Source organism: Thrips palmi, unplaced genomic scaffold (genome assembly GCF_012932325.1).
Source record: "Thrips palmi isolate BJ-2018 unplaced genomic scaffold, TpBJ-2018v1 HiC_scaffold_19, whole genome shotgun sequence".
NCBI lineage: Eukaryota > Metazoa > Arthropoda > Insecta > Thysanoptera > Thripidae > Thrips > Thrips palmi.
The window spans coordinates 4,676,694-4,698,780 of NW_023144628.1; the positions used below are offsets into that span (position 1 = coordinate 4,676,694).

Genomic DNA, 22,087 nt, shown 5'->3' on the forward strand with positions numbered 1-22,087 from the left:
GCCCGGTTTCCGGCCGATAGTAAGGCGATTCTCAGATTACTCATTGAAGATCCGTGAGTCACGGAATACCCCCCGCACAGCTGCTGGGAACGGGACGAGACGAGCGGGACGGCAACACACCTTCGCCTGGCCGTTTGCTTCGGCTATTTTCGGAACGCATATGAGAAATTGCTTGCGTGGCAAAGGCGGACAGCGAGAAGTTCATTGCACCCGATTGCACCTGTCGCTGCTAGTCGCTGCTAGTCGCTGCAACCCCTGCAATTTCTGATTCCTATGACTTCGGCCCTCGAGCTCAGGCCATAGGGCGCTCAAGCATCCGAAGGGAAATGTCCGTATACCGTTCGCACAAGCGCCTGTCGAGCGGAGATAGGCAGCCCAACGTACACACTCTGCTGCACAACGCTCACAACGTTCGCCAGGCGGCTGCGAAACGGTTCCGGACGTTCTAACCCATCCGTGAGGCAGTAAAGTCTTCTTCCAAGCCCCCTAAGTGAGTGTCTCTGGAAATACGTGTCCGTAGACTCTCTGCCGCAGAAGCCTAGGGCATCAGCCTGCCTGGGTACGGCCAGGGAATGACCAGCCCAGTCGACTGATTCCGAGAGTCGCTTTGAGCCCCACGAGTGCGACAGAAACAGGGCGACGAAACGACTGGTCGGAATCGCTCGGCAGTTCGCAGTGGTCCGCAGGGCTTTGCGGGGCAGAGAGGCAGGGAGGGCTCCCCGCCGGCCCGCCGGTCCACCGGTAGCCTCGCAACTTGCATCGTCATGCCCGTTGCGCGGCCGAAGCCGAACCTGCTGTCCACCGGACCTTCCACGCCTTTTTTTGCGGTTAAGGCTGCATAATTGTTTGATGTGCGTGCTGGAGTCCCTAGGTTTTAGATTGTCCTGGGAGGGTCAAGACGGCACGAGCGACGAATTTCCCCCACCCCGTCCCCGAGACACTCACATTCGCACACACACACATTTGTCCTGCTTGATCCAGTCGGACAAACACGAGGAGAGATAGACGGGTACAGTTGATTCCGGCGAAGAGCGAGTCTCGGCTCGTGGTTCCGGACCAAGCTGGACGCCAGGGCGCCTGACCGGGCAAGGCGCAGGGCTAGGCAAGGCCGGTGCAGGGCTGAGGCTGCGGGCGTGCCGGGCCAGCCGGGCCATGCTCCACGAGGGTGGCCGCCAAGATGGGAGGAAAGCGTTTCCAACTGAGGTCATCCTGCCCTTCCCTTCCCGCCCTTCCCGCTGGCCGCCCCCACTCCCTCCGTTCCGCGGAACGCGCCCCCTTCCCGCCAGGATGCTCTCCGTGGAACTGTGGTCGTATAAATGTGGAGGGCGGATCGACGGAGGGCATCATTCCACCATGAGGATCTCGCTTCTCCTCACCGTCCTCGGCGTTTGGTGCTGGGCCGCCGGCCTGTGCACGGCCAGGGCGCCGGTGGCGGCGCCGGCCTCCGCGACGCAGGGCGCGGCGCAGGACACGCTGCAGGACAAGCTGCAGCTCCTGATGCAGGAGACGCGGGACTCGATGGAGCAGCTACGCGGCGACCAGGCGGACCGCGAGCGCCGCAGCGTGGACGAGGACGAGCCCCACGACGAGGAGGACGACGTCGACCTGGAAGGGGTGCGGGCGCGGCGGAGCGTCGACGACGAAGAAGAGTCCCAGGACGACGCCGACGACTACAGCGTGGCGGGGCCGCGCATGCGCAGGAGCGCCGCCGAGGACCTGATGGAGGAGGACGCCGACGACGCCCAGGATGAGACTGGCGACGAGGACGTGGACGCCGTGCGCGAGCGGCGAAGCGTCGCCGAGCACGACGCCGACGACGACGCCGAGGACGCCGACTACGACGAGGCCGTGCGCGAACGGCGCAGTGCGGACGACCTGCTGACGGCCGCCAGCCACTACGAGAAGGGCGGCGGCGCCAAGCACAAGGAGTCGCACTTCGCCAAGAAGGGCAAGAAGGGCGACAAGGGCCACAAGGAGAAGAAGTACTGGGACGCGGCCGAGGCCGGCAAGCACGGCAAGAAGCACAAGGAGTCGCACTACGCCAAGAAGGGCGCCCACAAGAAGAAGCACCACGACGAGGCCAAGAAGTACGGCAAGAAGCACTCGACCGAGTCTGGCCACAAGGGCGAGAAGTTCCACCACAAGAAGGGCCACAAGAAGGGCAGCAAAGTTAAGGGTAAGTTTGCTCTTCTTTTGTCCGTTTCGTGCCTTTGTGTAGGCTGTTTTGCCTTCTAGAAATAACGTAGATGCTTTCGGTCACTGCCATTTTTTGTTTTCCGAAGAGATTTAGTTTTTGTTCGCTCATCTATGCCGCCCAGGCTGTGTAACTTTCAGTAGGGTCCTTTTTTGACGGCAATGCTTTCAAATACGTTTTGTTTTTCGCAAACTCGATTCCGCGGTTCGCATTCACCCTCTAACGCTCCACCCTCTCTTCCGCCAGGCTACCACAAGAAGCACCACAAGGACGACTACAAGAAGAACAAGAAGTTCTGGGACAAGGCGCACAAGACCGGCAAGCACAAGAAGTACGGGCAGGAGGACTCGCACCACTCCAGCAAGGAGGGCAAGCACAAGAAGGGCAAGCACCACCACTCGGGCTACAAGGAGGCTCACAAGGGCAAGAAGGGCGCGAGCCACAAGGGCCACCACGACAAGGCGGAGAAGAAGTGGAAGGGCAAGAAGGGCAACGACAAGCACCACCAGCACAAGGAGAGCTACGGCAAGAAGGGCGGCAAGAAGTCCGGCAAGAAGTGGGGCTACAAGGAGAAGCACTGAACCGCTCACCCTCCCGGTGCTGTTTCTTTCTAGTCAGGTCCAAGCAGAGAGGATGCATTTCGTTGTTTTGTTGTGTTTTGTTTGATGAGTCGCCGCGCTCGGGCTCGGTGATGTTGTTATTTATGTTTGTAAACGCGCGTTTGTGATCTTGTCTTTTAATTTATTGAGAATAAATCTCATGGCCCAGGGCCTCCTTTTTGTACAAGTGGTGTCTCATTGAAGTCCGCGACCCCCTCAAAACAAAAACACGTACAAACATTTTGACATTTTGGAACACCTTCGACAGTTGAAAGTAGGCAGATTCGCCCCGCACTTGGTGCTCATTTCTTTCGTGGTGAGTTTCGCATCCAGGAACGTGTCACTGCCCTGGTGACCCCCCCCCTCTCTCTCTCTCTCTCACTCACTCACTCCCCTCTCCCCGGGGGCCCTGACTCCCGCATGCACTCCAACAGAGCAATGCCAGGTAAAAAGTGTGACAAAATGTGTCCCGCTGGTCCAAGGCGGTCAAGGCTGCAGCCGAGGGTGTTTAATCGCCATTGTTCACGCTCGGAATGAGTTATTGAGTCAACCATTTCACAGCCATCAACGAGTTGCAGAGTAATCCAGGACCTGTCGGTTGCGTTGCCTATGCCGCTATTGGCGGGGGCACGGGGCGCCCAGCATGCTGAGCCCGCAGTCGTCACGCCTGCTCTCCCGAGACCGATTTGCCGGCCCTGCTCGAGGCCCTGAATGCTCCCTCGGCGACGTTCTCTAGTTTCAAATACGTCAACGCAGAGAAACAGGGCCGAGCGATTACGATGAGCTCATTGGGATATTGCGCTTCGATAGACTAACCAAGGTGGCTGGAAATGGAGTTAGTTCATTTATACAAAAGACTTTGATCTCGGAATTAACTTTATTTTATCATACTTTACGGGTGCGGCAGCGGAGTGCCAACATCTGACTAGATTTACAGGAGCAGCGCCAGTTCGCACCGGCCTGCGTCCAACACAGCCAACATTCAGTGCCCCTTCTTCTTCTTGAATCCCCACTTCTTGCCCTTCTTGGCGGCGGCCTTCTTCGCGTGGCTCTTCTTCTTGGAGTACTTCTTCTTCTTGCCCTTCTTGCCCTTCCACTTCTTGCTCTTCTTGTCGTGGTGCCCCTTCTTCTTCTTGCCCTTCTTGCTCTTCTTCTTCTTGTGGTACGCCGACTTGTGGTGTTTGCCCTTCTTGTGCTTGCCCTTCTTCGACATGTGGTGCTTGTGCTTCTTGCCATACTTCTTATGCTTGCCCTTCTTGTGCTTCTTGTCCCAGAACTTGTGCTTCTTCTTGTAGTTGTCCTTGTGAATCTTCTTGTGGTATCCTGCGGAGCAAAAGAGGTTTTAGCAACGGTCACAGGCAAGCAATCGCGAACAACTTTGCACTCATTCTAGTCCATTTCCTTACCTTTCATCTTCTTTCCCTTCTTGTGACCCTTCTTCTTGTGGTACTTTTTGGCTTTGTGGCCCTTGGACGACTTCTTCTTCTTTCCGTACTTCTTCTTCTTGTCCATGTGCTTCTTACTCTTCTTGCCTTTCTTGCTGAAGTGCGATTTCTTCTTTTTCTTCTTGTGCTTGCCCTTCTTTTTCTTGCTCCAATACTTCTTCTTTTTGTGGGACTTCTTGCCTTTTTTGCCCTGTGCAAAAGACGCAATGGATAAGACAGTTGTAAGACCAGCGGTAACTTAAATGAGCAGAGATTCCCTGCTCGGTCGAAGGGTGAACCTCTGAGCATTCTGGAGCACACATGAGTACATACATGAGTGCGGGTGTATACACCTGACTGAACTCATAAATTTCGCATTTTTAAACCTTTTAGACTTTATTTAGAGTTTAAGACAACACACAATGCCAAGTCGTGCAAGGAATTGGCGGATTTTGCCCTTATTGAACTTGTGGGCAAATTTGTGCTCCACTAGTGATTCACCCTCGCCCCCGGTGACGTCGTCGCGCCCTGCGTACCTTCTTCATGTGCTTGGAGCTCTTCTTCTTCTTGCCGCCGCCCTTCTTGTGCTTGCTCTCGGCCACCGCCAGGTCCGCGGGGGCGGCGAGCGCGTGCCGTGCGGTCCGCGGGGGCGGCGGCGAGTCCGGCTGCGGCTCGGCCTGGGCACTGGGGTCGGGACCAGCGGGGCCGGAGTCCGTGGCGCCGGAGGCCATGGGGCTGGAGTCCGTGGAGCCCGGGTCGCCGCGCAGCGTCCACGCCAACGCCGGGAGCAGCCCCGCGCCGAGCACTCCGACCTGGCGGAGAGAGGAGCGAAGCAAGCGAAGCGGTGTCAGTGGCGGCCTCAGAGAGGAGAACAGCACCGCCGCCGCCATCGCGGGAGCCTCACCTGTTCGGTGCCATTGCCGGCCGCCGCGTCGTCGTCCAGCAGGTCGAAGTCCAGCCGGCGGCTGTCCGTGGCGTTGAGCACGTCGCCGGCGTCCTCCTCGAGGAGGGCCCACTGCCGGTGCTGCCAGGACCCCGCGGGCGTGGAGACTGCGACGCGCGCGTCGACGGGGAGCGTCAGCAGCGCCAGCAGCGCCGCGGCCAGGACGCCGCCGACGCCGCGCGGGAGGCCGAGGCCCCCGCGGCGGGGCCGCGGACGGTGTCCGGGGCCCTGGCCGTGCCCCGGGCCCTGTCCCGGGCCCTGTCCCGGTCCCTGAGCCGCCATGGGCACTGCCGGTCCACCGCGCCGCCGCCAGTACTTATGCGCGGGCTGCCAGTCGCGCTCCACCACGCCCAGGGCGGCCCAGGGCGGCGGCCGCAAAAACCGGGAGGCCGGGAGGCCGGGCGGGGCAAGGACCGGCGAGACGTTTGCCAATAACTGTGCACAACGCGACGGTGATGTGCTCACCCTCCAGGGCCTGCACTGCAAGGCACTGCAGGCTGCAGCAGGGCGAGCATAATCTGCGAATAACTGGCGAGTAATTGCAGCGCGCCTTCATTTTCGCCGGGTCACGCCGAAGTGTCGTTTCACCGCTCTGTCTCTCTCGCACTCATGGGGCGTTCCGTAGAGGTGCGACAGAGACAGAGCGACGACACGACACTGCGGAGGCACTCGGCTGCAGAGCGCCTGTCAAGTGCGGGGTAGGCAACCACCGTCAGCAGCCGCGTCGAGCGGGCTGGCCTATCCGCCGCAGCGCGGGCGCTGGGGGCGCTCGCCGGTGTGGCGGCGTTCCCGTTGACGCCGACACTGTCGAATGGTGGTTACGGAAGCTCTTTAGTGTGTATGATGTAATTAGAAGGGGGTTCGGGGGCACAGCCGGGTGGGCAGGACCATAGCACTGTAAAGCGGATCTCGGTGACCGGACGTGGGCGGGCGGAGGCAGGGGGGGGGGGGGGGGGCAGGGCCCCTGGGTACCCGGAGGCCCATCGTGCGAGTGGCAGGCACACGGCGTGCGCTACCGCTGCTACTCCCACTGCAGCCACTAACCGCTCCGCCCCCCTCCTCCCCCGCCGTGGCCCTTGGCCCCCGCGCCCCACCGCGCCCCGCCACGCCCCCGCCGGGGCCTCTCCCGACGGCCAGTCCCTACGCGTCCCGTGTGGGAAAGATCAACAGCTGGAGTTCTCACAAAGGCGAAAGCGCTCTCGCTCTCTCGCTCGGCCGGCGGAGTGAGGGAGAGAGGCGAGTGCCTGCCGGCCGGCCTGACTCACGGCCCGCGCTGCCGCCCCGCCGCCCCGCCGCCGTGCCGTGGGTGACCTATGCGGCCACCGCCTGATGAGGACCGGATTGGCGGAGAGTGGCGGGGAGGAGGCGGCGGTCGACATGGAGCTTCCAGCTGGTTGCGGACCGGGAAATTCCAGAAAAATTTATCTCGAAAAAAGGGAGTAACTTGAAACGAAATCTTGTAAAACTGATTGAAATTTTTAATCTTTTTTTTCTGTGGGGTAGTGGTTGGGTCGTTGGGTACACTACACTACGGAGAAAAACACAAGCCATGTTACGATAATAGGAAAAAAAATGAATTTATATTTTCGCTGACATTACATTTTCTCAGGTTCTTCCTTTCGGCACGCATTTTGTCTGGCTATGAAACACGTCCCTTGAAAGGAGTGACACGCCGCAGCGGTAACAGCTTATAAAGTTTATAAAAATACACGAGCATTCATACTATGTACATAAAAATTCACGTCAATTTGCTGGGCCAGTGGCACCAGACTAGGGCACAAAAACGAAACCTGTGGTGGGCATGGCATGGCCCGACCACAGGACAAGAAAAACATAAGGCACTTGTGGTGTTGCGCTCCGCCGCGAGGGGCAGTAGATGTAGAGATTAAGTACACATTTACACACTATTTTGTACATTTCATTGTCGAGATCAGTGCCAGTTTACGCAGTAAACAGTTTGCGGCATTTCACGAAAAAAGGCCTTGGCATTTAACACTCTTATCACATAGGTGGGCAAAAATCGGACTATCGATTAAGTGGCGAACAAGGCACATCCTTAAAAAGTAATTAATATATACAGTAAATTTTAAAGCAATCAATATAATCACAGATAGATTCAGGGAAGTGAAAAACCACAACTTAGGCACAAGTTCAAGGCACTACATTACTGGTAACGAGACTTGTTCACAGTGGACAAGTACAGCCTACGTAGAACGCAAACAGTCAAAAAGGCCACAAACGCAAAAGCTCCCGAAAGTACGCCTTTTTACGAACTTGCCATTCCTCCAGCAGGTTTGAGGACAAACCTACTCGTCCCTCACTCAGGTACGCCAGTGAACGCCGACTCTCGTGGAGGCCGGCGACTTGCCTGCTCGCCCGGCTCGCGACAAAAGCAAAGCGACGAGCCTCGAGGCGGAGCAAAAGGCAAAAAGCAAAACGCAAAGACGAGGCCTGCAAGTCGAACGTCACCAGGGCCGCCACATGTCCCTGTCCTCGGCCGCGCTGGGCTGCGACGAGGCCTGCAGGGGCAGTGGCCTGGCCAGCCCGTGGCCCAGCGGCACGGCCGGGAAGGGCGCGCCGAGGCCGTGTCCGAGGCCGTGTCCGAGGCCGTGGGGAAGGCCAGCCATCCCCGTGGAGGTGGCCGGCGCCGACATGACGCTCAGCGTGTACCTCGGCATCTTGCTGGGCGGCCCGGCCTCGGCCTCCGCGTCGCCCTCGGTCTCGGAGCTGTCGGACGCGCAGCGCTTGAGCGAGAAGTCCAGCACGGACGACCTGGGCCCGGCGTGCGCCACGTGCGCCGCGCGGGGCGTGCACAGGGCCTCGGCGCCGACCTCCATCTTGGGCTCCAGCTTGATCTCCACGGACGAGGGCGAGGGCGAGGCCCGGCCGCGCAGGCACGGCGAGGCGTCCGACGACGTGGACGAGTCGGCGGCCACGCGGGACAGCTGCAGCGCCCGGGCCGAGGCCGGCGGCGTGTCCGGCGAGGACGTGGCGGACCCCGACGACGACCCCGACGTCGCGTCGCTGGCGGGCGGGGTTGCCGCCACCGAGCCCAGCGCGCTCAGGTTGCCGACGGCCGTGAAGGCGCTGGCGTGCGGCGACGCCTTGATGACGGGCGTCGCGATGACGGTGTCCGGGGCCGCGGTGGCGGCCGGCGAGGCCGTGGCCGAGGCCGGGGGGAACAGGAGGCCGGCGGAGAGCTGCGAGGACAGCTGGCCCGAGTTGGGCAGCAGCAGCGCCAGCTCGCCGGTGGGCAGGCGGCTGGGGATCAGCTGCACGCTCTGCACGCCCTGCACCCGCGAGGACGACACGTTGCTGTTGTTGTTGATGTCGCCCGCCGAGAGCTGCACTTGCTGCAGCACTGACGCCGAGGTGCTGAGGGGGGATGACAGTCCCTGTCCGAGGCCCTGGCCCAGGCCCTGGCCTAAGCCCTGGCCTAAGCCCTGGCCGAACTGGCCGAGGCCCTGGCCCAGGCCCTGGCCCATCGGCGGGAAGGAGAAGGGCGCCACCTGCTGCAGGCCCTGCACGCAGCCCGACAAGTGCGCCACCAGCCTCTGCCGCACCGCGGGCTCCACGCCGTCCATCCGCGACACGTAGCGGCTCACCTGGGGCAGAAGAAGCACACTGTTAGGACGAGTCGACGGGGGGCAGAGACGGACACTGTGGGCGCACGCCGGCGGACAAAACTCGAGACGCGTTTTGAGCTCCATAGTCGGTAGTCCATAGGCGTGACCTACCTCACTGGCGCACTCGCTGAAGCCGGACTTGAACTTGTGCAGGGTGTGCGGGTCGGTGGACACGGCCTGCGATAGCTGCTGCCGCTGCACGTTCTGCAGGTGCTTCACCGTCATCTCCAAGATGTCCGCCTTCTCCAGCTTCGAGTGTCGCGCCGGCTGAGGAAAACGAGAAGCCAAGTGAGCAAAACCGCACGATAAGGATGAAAAGAAGAAACTGACGGAATTGTCACTCACGTCTTTCTTCATGGCGTCCAGGATGAGCGACTTGAGCTCGTTGAGGCAGTGGTTGATCCTCGCCCGCCGCCTCTTCTCCATGATCGGCTTGTTGCTCTGCGGACAAAGGGAAGGCCCCGTGAGAAGAGGAAAAGAAGCAAAATGGAGCAAGGAGCACACAAAGTCGGCATAAAACGGCGCGACGCTCCGTTTCGAATAATATCGACTGGCGAGAAAATCAAGTCGAGCTCCCCTTTTCTTTCAATCGCCACGCCGGGGGTGGCCCTTTTAAAAACGAGTTTTTCTCGCGTCGGAATTGACGTGTCTAGCCCTTTTGTTGCCCCGCGTTCGCAAGCCGGTTGTTGTGGGAACGGCGTCGGGGTCGACCTCATCTCGCCGTGGTCCATTGGCGACACTGATCGCGGCACCCCCAGCGACGGAGCATGCCGCAGCAGCAGGTTGGCTATTCGGCTTTCGGATGCCAACAAGACCACCCTGCCCGGCCCGGCTGCCGCGCCACGCGGCCGGTAGCGGATCCAAACGCATCGGCAGGGCGAGGTTCGCCAACCTCATTGTGAACCCATTGCGTGATCCGGGGACGCGGCCCGGCTCACGCGCACCCCCTCGACGCCGACCTGCCTGGGAAAAGGCGTGGCTGGTGACTCGGGTGGCGACGGCAGCAGGTGGAAGATTCGCGCGCCAGTTTGTACCGTGTACATATTGGACTATTGTTTCATCGTTTTCGGTAGAAACACCAGTAACAGCCAGCGCGTCGGAAAGACGACTCTCCCCACCCACACGCAGCACTGCAGCAGCAGCCGTGTCGCAAGGGCTCCTCGCTCTCACACTCCAGGACCATCTCCGGGCGAACGAGCGCCCCGCCCCGCCGGCACGACTTGCGCCCTGGACTCCACCATGCGTGGACTGGGCCGACTGGGGAGTGCGGGAGTCCGCCGCAGGGATCGCGCCGGGTAATGACGGCGCGTCCACGGTGGCGGCACACAAGCAGTCGTTTTCGTCGCTCTGTCTCTCTCGCACTCATGGGCCATGCCCCAGGCGGCCGAAGGGGTGCGAGAGAGACGGAGCGACTCGGTGTTGCGGCGGCGGCACCGCCAAAGGCCAAACGCAGCGCCCTCCCCTCACCTGTTAGTGCCCCGCAACGCCGAGCTGCCCGAGCACCGGCCAGGTAGCCGCCCAGCACGCCCAGTGCGTGTGGGAGGCTGCGGACAGCCCCCCTCTGGGCCCCCTCCCCCCTGCGGGTCAGGTTAAAGGTAAAGGCATGAAGGACTCACACCAAACCAAATCGCAAAGGAAATCGAGCTCGAAGACACAACACAATGAAGGTGATTATGATCTCTCTCTCCTTTCATCCTCACATGTGTGCGTGTGTGTGTGTGCAGGGGAAAGGGGGGGGGGGTCGCCCCGTTTTTAAGTGAAAACATCACAAGGCCGCCGCAGCGGGGGCGGAAGGGGGGGGGCAAAAAAGAGAGGCTAACGGAGAGGGGGCGGGCACGGTGTGGGCACTGCGGGCAGGTAGAGCTGTACGGTCCATTGGGGATGAGGCTCAGCCTGTGGGTTTGTTTGGGGACCATTTTTGAGGTCGAAGCGTGATGAATGCCAGTAGTGCCCCTCGACACACACACCGACACACACACACTGACACACCACTAACCAGGCCACTGTGGTGACACTTTTCCCACACAGCACAGGTCCGTCCCACCTCATCCATCCCGATACACTGGAGAGACCATAAATCCAGGCTCCCCCTGGACAGCCTGCACTGTGCCTGCACTGTGCCTGCACTGCCTGGACACCGGAACCGCAACAGGTGGCGGTCTGCAGCCCTGCCTGCCTCGTTAGAGTTGTTGCCAATGGCTTGCCATCCCCGCCAGACTCACCCCTTTTCTGCCGGCCGCGCTCCACTGACCCCGCCCGGTGCATCTCTCCCCCCCCCCCTCTCTCTCCGCCACGTCCGGTGCAATGCGCGGCAGCGGGACCCGACACTCGACCGGAAAAGAGCGCCAAAGTGTCAGTCAAAGAAAGCCAATCGGAAGGCGAGAAGAGAAGAGCGGCTTCCTGCGCGTCGTTCTTCTCTTCGTTGTCGGTGCCTGCAGTCTGTCTCTCTCGCACTCGCACGACGGGACACCCCACGAGTGCGTCCGAGAGAGACAGAGAGAGACGTCAGCCCTCGGGGGCGGCCAGGGCGGCGCCTGTTGGTTCGGTTCGCCGAATGTCGACATCGACACTCTTCCTTTGAGGGACAATGCGATGCATTACCACGGGACGATGGCCGGCCTGTTCCCAGGGGACTCCCTTGGCCGGCAGTGCGGCAGCAGACCGATTCCGAGAGTCGCTTTCGTCGCTCTGTCTCTCTCGCACTCATGGGGCGCCCCAGATGACACATACGCCAGCCATCGCCGTCACGACAGACCCCACGGTTCCCGGTTCAAACACCGCCAGTTTGCCATTTCTTTTCTCTACTTAGCCAACTGTGGGGTAATGACTCAGAGGAGCGCTCGGATCATCAGACCCTCCCCCCTCCCCTCCTCCGGTCCCCTCGCCCTGCGGTCGCGGCGGGCGGCCCCCTCGAGTGTGGGAACCTGAGCGACTTCCCCCCCCCTTCATTCCGACGGACTCTTGACTCCCTCCCCCCTCTCCGAGTCAAGGTCGTGTGACCCTGCGCCGCGACGCGCAAGCGGCGCAAGCCCTCGGGGAAGGAGGAAGGCGAGGCACGGTCGGCACGGAGCATTCCCAGGTCAAAGGCACGCCCGGGGGAACGCCCAGGAACGCCCAGGAACGCCCAGGAACGCCCAGGAACGCGCGTCCAGGAGCGCCCAGAAACGCCCAGGAACGCTCAGGAACGCCATGCTCAACGTCAGCACGATCGGAAAAGGCTGCGGCGGGGATTCGAACCCACGACACCACGCCGCCATGCCGCCACCGCGAGGCGCCGCCGCCGTCCTCGTCATGAGATTGAAGCACGACAAGACCCTCGTCTCGTCCCAGATGCAGCCATACCGAGCCACGCCGTGGGAACGGGCGTCGTAACCGCAAAGGGGTAATATTGGTAGTAGACCGCCTTCTTTTACTTGCGCTGCTCTTACGAGAATATTTAACGGAAATACAGCACTTAACCAGAAATGCGAGCAAGCAGTCGACTGGCTAAATTTGAAGTTAGGATTAGGTTGCTTCTCAGAGTAAGCAATGTCCAAAACAAAACCGAAATTAAGCACGCGTAACGTACTTGTTGGCACCAGGAACCAAGCCAGGAACTTTCCCGGTGAGAAATTCAATCCACTGAAGTTGAATTGAAATTGTCATCGAATGTCCAATAGTCCCGAATTGGTTCACTGGCGGCGCCTCCCCTCCTTGTGCATTCCCAGAAAAATAAAGTTAGTTGAACTAAAACCATTCAACAGGTCTTTTTCCTGTGGTCAAAGTTCGGCTATAATTTGGTCGAAAGAACTACTGTGCACCAAAAAAATCCACTAAACGTCAGGCGCATCAACTTAATTTTTCTTCACGTGCTCCACGCCGTTTCAACTCACCCGTCTCTGCTCCGCCTTGGACATGGGCTGGCCCATGCCGTCGCCCATGCCGTCTCCCATGCCGTCGCCCATGCCATCGCCCAGGCCGTCGCCCAGGTCGCCGTAGCCACCGGCACCGCCGTAGTCCACATCGAAGTCGTCGCACTCATTGTCACTGATCGGCATGGTGACACGCCGCGGCTCGTGCGGCCCGTCACTGCCCGTCACTGCCCGTCACACACACACTGCCACTAACACATAGGCGCGTACGGCGACACTGCACACACGCGTCAGCTGTTGGACTGCCTACGCACTGCAGCACCCGCAGCCATCCGCTCAGCTCCAGCGCTCCCCATTGACTGGAGGAGGCCCGCCGCCGCCGCCGCCGCCGGGCCGCCACAACCGGGACCGGGCTCGGGCCGCGACGCGCCACCCCTCCCCTCCCCTCCCCTCCCCGCCCTGCCACCCTTCATTCCGATACACATCGTCCTGTGTTTCCCACACCTCACCGCCGTGCCTCCCCACCACCTATGCTTCCCCGCCACACCCCTCCCCTCTTGGCTTAATCTTCTTCTCCCTTTGCTCCATCCTCTACACACTCTCCTTGTACGACTGCTCCTTGTCTCCCTTTCCTCTCTCTCTCTCTCTATCTCTCTCCCTGCAAACAGTTTAGGAGCCGATATGGTCCCACGGTGCGCCGCTACGCCCCGCCACGTAGAGTAGGATTCCTGGCGGGCGAAGAGCGCCCGTTTCGTCGCTCTGTCTCTCTCGCGCCCCGGCGCACAGTGGGCCAGAAGGCCGGTGGAGGCGGACAAAACTCTGGACGCGTTTTGAGCTGCAGAGTTAGTGAACAGCGAGCGGTCGGAGGCCCTGGCAGGAGGGGAGTGTTCAACGCCGTCAAAAATAGATCAGAGTCAAGCGAAATTTTCGGCGTTAGCATATGTTGGTGGATCCACCGCGTAGGTGGAAAACACACAAAAACCCACACATACATACACACACACACACACACCAACTCTCACACACACAGTCCGCCTTTTGCTTTCCTCGCTCACGATCGTGACCGGGTCCGTCCGTGAGCCCCATCGGGGCCCTATCCATGATCTCGACGCGTCTCGACGCCACGTCCGGCCGGCACACTGCGGACTCATTCCGAGAGTCGTGCTCGTCGCTCCGTCTCTCTCGCACTCATGGGACGTCCCCTACAGGTGCGAGAGAGACAGAGCGACGAAAGCGACGGTCGGAATGAGTCTGCCGGCGGCCCTGGCGGCCCCTCCTCCCTGGCCGTGGTTTCGGCCGGGGTTCCCTGGGGGTCCCTTGGGCCCCTGGGGGTCGGGTCAGTGGTACGGCCGTTTAGTCAGCAATGCAAAGGCATTCCTCTGGGAATGATAATGACGTGTCTCGCCGCACCACCGGAGTGGCTGGAGCGGCCGGGCCGTCGTTCTGTCTTCCTCGGGCTCGTGGGGCGTCCCGTAACGCCCCATGAGTGCGAGAGAGACAGAGCGACGAAAACGACCCTCGGAATCGGTCTGCTGGCGGCCGAGGGCGCCAAGGGCTCGGGGGCGCAGCAGCAGCCGTGGCGGCGGCCTGGTGCTGCTGGCGCCCCGATGGAGGGCGATTCTTGAAAGCGATTCGACGCTGTCTCTCTCGCACACCCACGGGACGACCCCCGAGTCTGAGAGAGACAGTCGCCTCGGAATGGGGCTCCTGGCGGCCCCCCGTCGTCGTGGCCCCCCGCGCGCGCTTCCCCCGCGCCGTCACAACTTGCTTGGATTAATGATTTCCTGAAAGGCAATCCCAGGAACCAAAGTCGCGCACCCAAAAGAATTATAAAAACTTAAAAAAAAAAAAAAAAACTAGTCAAAAATAATTTTAAAGGGCGTGTTGTATCGAAATAGCGACTGTGGTTTGGACCATGGACTCGCTTCAACAGCACGAATTTTTATTTCATGTTGGATGAACATCGGTCCGTAAACGACGGCAAAAGGTTCGCATTTTCCTCACGCTGCAGCAAGGATTCCCCATGGCAATGGAAAAACGCGGGAAGCGACCACGACCCACTGCCCCGTCGGTCGACTCCACCCTGCAGACTGATTCTGAGAGTCGTTTTCGTCGCTCTGTCTCTCTCGCACTCATCGGACGTCCCCTACAGACGCGAGAGAAACAGAGCGACGAAAACGACTCTCGGAATCAGTCAGCTGGCCGGATCACCTGGAGCCACCCCTACCGTGCGGTCCCCTAGTCCCCTTCGCGCCACTTCGGCGGGCCCGCAGCGCTGAGCGCAGGGCAGGGCAGGGGTGGACGCGCCGTCTGGACCACACCTTCGGAGCGGGCCGCGGCGTGGCGGGGCGTGGCGGTCGAGTTTGGCGGGACGGCGCGCGGTTCCCACGGGGTTCCCACGGGTGCTCACGGCAGCGGCGCCGCGCGGCCGCGAGGGGATGCTCGCCGTGCCCGCCCGCCGTCTTGGAGGAGGGGAGCACCCCGCGCTACCCGCGCTCGGCGCGCTGGCGGGCCAGCCGGCGTCCCCCCGCCCCCCTCCGCGGGACCCGCTACTACGAGGCAGCTGGTCCGGAATCGGAGCCGATCGCGGGCACCGGGCGAGCTAGCCGCGGCGCACACTCGCGTCGACCCTCGCCGTCTTGGCGCGAATCTCTGCGACCTGCCGCACCACGCCGCCACGCCGCCGCGCGGGCCGCTCGCGTGGACGGCGTCTTGCAGGAGCGCGCCTAGAGCACGCCGCCGCGCCAAGGAGGGGACCCGCGACGCGCTGACCCGCACGCTCCGCGCCGCTGGATCATCGCGGACTAGTTCAGCTCAAGTTGAAGAAAAGTGGCTCAAAAATTAATCTGAGCGCATAAAGCTCACATGGCAATTTCTTCATTCGTACCTTGCACGTGCTTGAATCCGTTAGGTTTACAGAGTACAGTCGCCCGGTTGAATGTTCAAGACTTCGCGGCCGGGTAGTTTTAAAAGAGGGAAGGGCGGGCCTAGAGAATCAGACGGCCGGCCGGCCGGGACGAGGCCATCACTCCCTGGCGTATGATTTGATAAAACGCCAAGGCGTTCCCCGCAACGGATTGTGCACCTGTTGGACGGGCGAGACGGGCGTCGCGACGCGCTGGACGCATGGCCGCCTCGCCGCGCCTCGCCGCCGTCACGGTCCGGAGGGAGGGGCGCAGGGCGCAGCGCACGGACAGCGGCGCGCATCGAGCAGCACGCCGGCCAGCACACTCATTCCGAGAGTCGTTTTCGTCGCTCTGTCTCTCTCGCGCCCATGGGGCGTCTCGCATATGTGCGAGAGAGGCAGAGCGACGAAAACGGCTCTCGGGCTTCAGTCTGCTGCGTTCTCACAGGGAAGGGCAGTCCAGGGCAGGGCATGGCACGGCAGGGCCTACCCAAGCAGGGCCGAGCCAGCCAAGCCGCAAAATAGTCTAGGGGGAGGTCCACGAGGTGGCTCAATTGCTCGAGACGTGGTCGTCCTGGTGGTCCCCCTGGTGGTCCGGGACGAGGACCTCGGCGCGTGACACCCGCCGGAGCGCCACGTCGGCGGCAGTGCACTTCGCGGCGTCGCACTGATGCAAGCCTGCGCCCTGCGCCCCGCTGCGGCCTCAATCCGAACAGTCGCTCTGTCTCTCTCGCACCCTTGCGGGCCGCCCCGAGAGTGCGAGAGAGACAGAGCGACGCGGGCGCCGTTCGGAACGCGCCGGCTGGGGCTGCTGGACCATGGCCGCGAGCTGCGGCAGTGGAGAGGAAAACAGGGGCAGAAAAAAGTAAGAAGTCGAGCCAAAGAGCAGCGAATTGCAGAGTCATTAGTCGACCCCTATGCAGTCGCGTTGCAGTCGGGGCGGGGCGGGGCGGGGCGGGGCGGGGCGGGGCGGGCTACCTCTCCCCCACCCCTTCCGTCTCCAGTCATTCCGACGCTCACCGCTATGCCATGCTCCTCACCGAAAATAAAAGTTCCCACGCACCGGAACCTGATGAGGGAGGGGAGAAACGGCAAGGTGAGAGAGGGGGAGAGAGAGGGCGGGCGGGGGAGGGGGAAGGGAAAGGGGAGGCTCGGCCGAGGCGCGATGTTTGCCTGCATCTGTTGGTCTGCCGGGGGCTGCTGCACGGCATGGCCGGGCATGGCGTGCACGCACGCCGGCACCTGGCGCTGCGCTACGCTGCGCTGGCTAGCTGGCTGCACTCACTCGCAAAGCGAAGGGGCAAAAGCCAGCCAGCCGCCCACCTTCCCAGCGGAGCAGAGCGACCGAAGAGACGCGCTGGAGTGACGTCCACCGCGTCCTCGCACTCGTTGGGCTTCGCGAGCGAGAGAGACGGAAGGCGCGGCGAAAGAGAAAGGTGAAGGGGGCTGGCAGAGGGTCCTCCACCGTGTCCTTCAAACCAACGACAAGGGCGCCTCCCCTTTTTTTCCACATCCCGTTTGATGATGGGATGACGTTTGCCTCGACCCTCGCACTTACGCTTCCCTTCACAGTTTTTCCTTTAAAATTTCAATTGAACATTTTCTTTATGAAAAACTTTAAGCTTCCATTAAAATAACTTTTTTTGAACTTTTCAACTTTTTTAAAATGTTCCACCGGGCCATTTTTTCTGGAAGTTTTCAATTGGGATTATTTGCATTTGATTGTTTGTTGTTTTTTTGTGTCGCTTGGGACATTGGGACACTGCTCGTCCCGCGGACACCTCTACCGCCTCCCGTTTCCACATGCAGAATGCCGAGTGCACCGAGTGCAGATGCAAAGGAGATCCGCGAAATGCATTCGGGCGCCGCGTGTCTGGCGTGTCGACACGGCCTTGCGTCACCGCGGAGAAAGGGGTGCGCAGCGAGGTGGTTGGGAGGAGGCCGTGGTGGAGGCCGTGGGGGAGGCCGTGGAGGAGGCCGTGGAGGAGGCCGTGGAGGAGGCCGTGGTGGAGGCCGTGGGGGAGGCCGTGGAGGAGGCCGTGGTGGAGGCCGTGGAGGAGGCCGTGGAGGAGGCCGTGGTGGAGGCCGTGGTGGAGGCCGTGGAGAAGGCCGTGGTGGAGGCCGTGGAGGAGGCCGTGGTGGAGGCCGTGGTGGAGGCCGTGGTGGAGGCCGTGGAGAAGGCCGTGGTGGAGGCCGTGGAGGAGGCCGTGGACGCGCGGCAGATGAGGAAGGTGTCGAAACGAGGAGCACACGGACCGTCTGCCGAAGCGAGGCGGGGCAGGGGTTGGGGTTGGGGGATGGTTGCGACAACGACGAAGCGAAAGCCGTAAGCACCAGAGCCTCACGTGCTGCTGAAAAAAAATCTTCCTTTCGCGGTGTGTTGTTCAGGGGATGAATACCCGCCATGGCAGAGTCCCAGAGGTCGCGGCAGGGTCACTGTTTGGTCGGTGCACGTTCTCCTGTACAGTCCGCGGACCTGCGCTTCGATTTTTTGACAGAAACAACCGGAAAACTCCCACCGATGTGAGTGTGAGGATCGGGGAAATGAATTTTCCAAAGCGCCGCTGCTCTTTTGACCGCCGGTTAATTATCAACCCTCTCCCCCTCCCCCTTCCGGTGACCGTTTCTTGCGGCGTCTCTCACAGCCCACATCGGCCCTGCTTGCCCCGGCATGCCCCGCTTCGGATAACGCACCCTCTTCATTCATTCCATCCATTCACCCATTCATTTCCGAACATCACTTTCGCTGCTTCCCTTTCCGCTGAACAAGGACCCGAACAAGGACCCGAACAAGGACCCGAACAAGGACCGGGAAGGACAGTGGAGCCGAGCAGCCCGCCCTGAGTGTCCTTACGCGTCCTGCATATCCTGCGTGTCCTGCGCGTCCTACGTGTCCCCTGCGTGTCCAGCACGTCCTGCGCGTCATGGCGCGTCCTACGTGTCCTGCGCGCCCAGCGTGTCCTGCGTGTCCTGCGCGCCCAGCGTGTCCTACGTGTCCTGCGCGCCCAGCGTGTCCTACGTGTCCTGCGCGCCCAGCGTGTCCTACGTGTCCTGCGCGCCCAGCGTGTCCTACGTGTCCTGCGCGCCCAGCGTGTCCTGCGTGTCCTGCGCGCCCTGCGCGGTGCTCGGGGCGGTCAGGAACAGGAACGGTAGCGGGCGGCAGCGACCAGCTACTGTGGGGACTGTGGGCCGGATGCGAAAGATGTGGACGGCCTACCAGGTGAGGAGGCCCTGGGCTAGGTCGCTGGGTCCAGGTCCAGACGCCTCAGCCCCCCCCCCCCCACACACACACGCGCGCACGCACACACTGCCACCAACAACGGCCTACACTCAAGCGACACACGGAAAGGAAAGGGTCGGGAAAAATAATTAATTAAACATTTTTTGGGGCGGGTGATACCCTACCCCGTTGCACTGTACTCACCTGCCGGCCTGCCGGGCTGGGCTTCGCCGGGATCCTCCAACGGGACGGCCGTGAGGCAGCATCTTCCGCGCGGACGCGAAGGCGGGCGACGGTATGGCGGTGTGTGTCGTCAGGGCGGCAGAGAAAGAGAGAAAGAAAAAACGCCCAAGACGATAGTCAGAGTTTTGATGTGTTTTTTTCGTGCAGGGGTCCAGGAGCATTGAGGCTGCTCGGGGGCGTTGCGGCTTCCTGTGCGCTTCCCATGACCCTGGACAAGAGGAAAGGCCGTTGGGGTTGGTTCAATCAGCCTCGCTTATTGCGAAATTGGAAACGAAAACGAGAACGAAAGGCCCATTCGCCGGGCGGGCCTTTCTCCCTCTCACCGCATGCGTCGCCCGGATGTCTCTGCTCCAGACAATGACTCCAGCCAAGATTCCAGCCAGACCTGAGGCAAGACTCCAGCCAAGACTCCAGCCAAGACTTCCACCAAATTTTCAGCGCAAAGGCCCCCACGCAAGTCCGAACTCAGCCGTGTCCGCTGCGGAAAGTTGGCAGCAAAAGACCCTGCCTGCCTGCGGGCCTTCCCTTCTCGTCCTTCCTTCTCCACACACGTCCCTGCGGGGGCCTCGGGGGGTACCTGCTGCTGGAGTACCCACACACTCACACACGCACACACACACGCGGACCGACGTGGGGGCGTGAGAAGGTTTACGCGTGGCAGAGGGGGCCCTGGAGCACGCCAGCGACTGCACCCAGGTACGCCATCAGGGGCCATCAGGCACCCAGGCCCGCTTCCCAATCAAAAATGAGTGTGTGCACACACACACACACACACACCGCTATGTAGAGCGCCGCCGGGACGTGCACAGGATGCCCACAGGACGCACTACTACTGCTGCATCCCCCTCGTAAAGGTGTGTGGGAAAATTATGAGGGTTGGAGGGAGGAGGGGGGGGGAGTGCGTCGCTATGCGTGCGCGCCGCGCCGTGCCGAGCAGCGTGGCAGCGTCCCGTCGCGAGGCTGGCGCGCTCGAGGCGCGCTCCAGACGCACGACGCCGACGCCTGGCCGACGCCTCTTGTTGCCGTCGCACGGCGGCCACCTCGAGGAAGCCTAGAGGAAGCCTAGAGGCCACCCCTTGCCTCCCGAGCTGAGAATCATTTCCATCGCAATGCTACGCAATAATGGTCCGCACCCTTTAAAGTTATGACAAAAAAAAAATGACAATCCATATTTGCATAAAAAGAACTTTTGGAAGTGAGATTTTGGCCCCATAGTTTAAAACAGACCCAACATCAAAATCGAGAAAAAGGCGGGAAATAACCAATTTATGATTATGCATTTGTAGCACTTAACCCTAACAAAAGTAAGCACGCTGTTGGTAATGAATCGCTTCTACTACTACTAGGGGATGCAAACCGATGTCGCGCGTGCAACACGGGGGGCACACTTGCTGCACTTTCGTCACACTGCAAGCGAGCAAGCGGGAAGCAAGTGTGTTGCATCAGTCTGCACGTTGCCACAGTGCGAGATTATTGAAATGAGATGGGGTGGTTGGCCGGCCCGATCGTCGGCAACCCTTCCTCCAGGCCTCCAGGCCTTCCGTCCGACTCTCAGATCGGAGACACACGGTTATTGTTTATTGATACGCCCGAAAAGAAGGGGCCCGTTGTTCATCGCTGTGTCTATTTGCATGGGCGGCACTGCACTCCGATTCCGAGAGTCGTTTTCGTCGCTCTGTCTCGCTCGCACTCGTCAGGCGACGTGTACAGGTGCGAGAGAGACAGGGCGACTCTCGGAATCGGACTGCAGTGTGTCTGTGGGTGTCCCCCCCCGTTATGTAACGGAAGGGCCGGTGGATCAGGTTCCACACCCCCGCACCCCCAGTGGGTCCCCCACCCTCCTCGGGCTCTGCTCCCTCCCTCGCTGCGTCCTTGCGTCGCCCAGACAAACGAGGACAAGGACTAGGTGGAGGCCAACACGGCCATTCAGTCAGGGGAAGTCGCACGCTAAATGTTCATTACTTTTATTGGCCATAACATTGCCATGTTTGTGCATATGTAAGCTAAGTAGAATTTTAAAAAATTCCAATGCTAATCGCATTGCAAGGTGTTCCCATTTTCATAACTGGTTTAAAAGTAAGTTATGAAATACCAATAAAAAGGCGTCCTGGTTTAGGAGCGGCATTGCAGCAAATTTTGTCGAAACGGGGCAGCTGGTCCCTGCGCTCCCGCTCGCCGTCGTGGTGTACGGTAGTACGGTGTTACGGTATGCCACGCCGCGCTCACGGACACGTCAGTGTGTTGGTGTGCTGCACACAGGCGCGTGGGGCTCGTCAATGATTCCCATTCATTTGACTCTCGACTACCGATGGGGAAGGAAGTGGAAACATCATGAGCTGCTTCCACCCCTCCTCCTCCTCTCCCCTCCTCTCCGCGCGCACCACCTGGCCGCTAGGCCGCTACACGACGTCCGGCCCGGCGCAGCCCGGCGGCCCAGGGGTGGGAAAAAAGAGGAGGGGGGGGGAGGGGTCCGTGGGAACTGCGTGGGAACCGAGGGGAGGGAGGATAGGGTGGCACCGAAATGCCAACACACTGACCACCACCGGCATGTCCGACCCCTCGACCGACCCCTCATGCTGCACATGGTCAGCATGCCAGCATGCCTGCAGACTGATTCCGAGAGTCGTTTTCGTCACTCTGTCTCTCTCGCACCCATACAGGACGACTAATGAGTGCGAGAGGGACAGAGCGACGAAAACGACTCTCGGAATCAGTCTGCAGATGTGAGATGTACTTGACCCTCCCAACTCAGAGAAACCCAATGGCCCAGTCTGCACCGGTACACACACACACACACGTACGCACGCACACACACACAGGAGTCCCCTGCGCCCTCAGCAAATAGGCCCTCGCACTCGGCCCCTCGGCCCGCGTGGCAGGAGTGAGGTGGGGAGCGTGGCGGCGCGCGACGGCAGTACGACGCGCAGGCAGGGAAGAACAGGAGCCTCCTTCCTTTTCCAGAATCTCCCACAGAGGATCCTTACCTTCCCAGATAAAGCCCACAGGTCGGGGCGGTCCCGACAAACCTTGTTTTGGGTGGGCGTCTCCCCATTTATTATTGGGTGTTTTTTAAGGGAAGAAA

At 60.9% G+C, this 22,087-nt stretch overlaps 3 protein-coding genes across 3 annotated transcripts; 1 reads left to right on the forward strand and 2 right to left on the reverse strand.

Moving 5' to 3' along the window:
* The first annotated feature begins 1,719 nt into the window (after positions 1-1,719).
* Positions 1,720-2,906, forward strand: LOC117646248 (histidine-rich glycoprotein-like). Its single transcript, XM_034387081.1, has 2 exons — positions 1,720-2,176; positions 2,441-2,906. The coding sequence occupies exons 1-2, from the start codon at positions 1,720-1,722 to the stop codon at positions 2,773-2,775; spliced, it is 792 nt and encodes a 263-aa protein (XP_034242972.1). The 3' UTR covers positions 2,776-2,906.
* Positions 2,907-3,775: 869 nt separating this feature from the next.
* On the reverse strand, positions 3,776-5,716 carry LOC117646249 (cylicin-2-like). Its single transcript, XM_034387084.1, has 4 exons — positions 5,626-5,716; positions 5,122-5,267; positions 4,200-4,428; positions 3,776-4,116 (listed from the first exon to the last, which is right to left on the reverse strand). The coding sequence occupies exons 1-4, from the start codon at positions 5,714-5,716 to the stop codon at positions 3,776-3,778; spliced, it is 807 nt and encodes a 268-aa protein (XP_034242975.1).
* Positions 5,717-6,731: 1,015 nt separating this feature from the next.
* On the reverse strand, positions 6,732-12,984 carry LOC117645898 (protein deadpan-like). The gene is made up of 4 exons (XM_034386446.1): positions 12,659-12,984; positions 9,132-9,227; positions 8,898-9,053; positions 6,732-8,765 (listed from the first exon to the last, which is right to left on the reverse strand). Exons 1-4 carry the CDS (start codon positions 12,821-12,823, stop codon positions 7,626-7,628), a joined length of 1,557 nt encoding a protein of 518 aa, XP_034242337.1. The 5' UTR covers positions 12,824-12,984; the 3' UTR covers positions 6,732-7,625.
* Between the last annotated feature and the right edge of the window lie 9,103 nt (positions 12,985-22,087).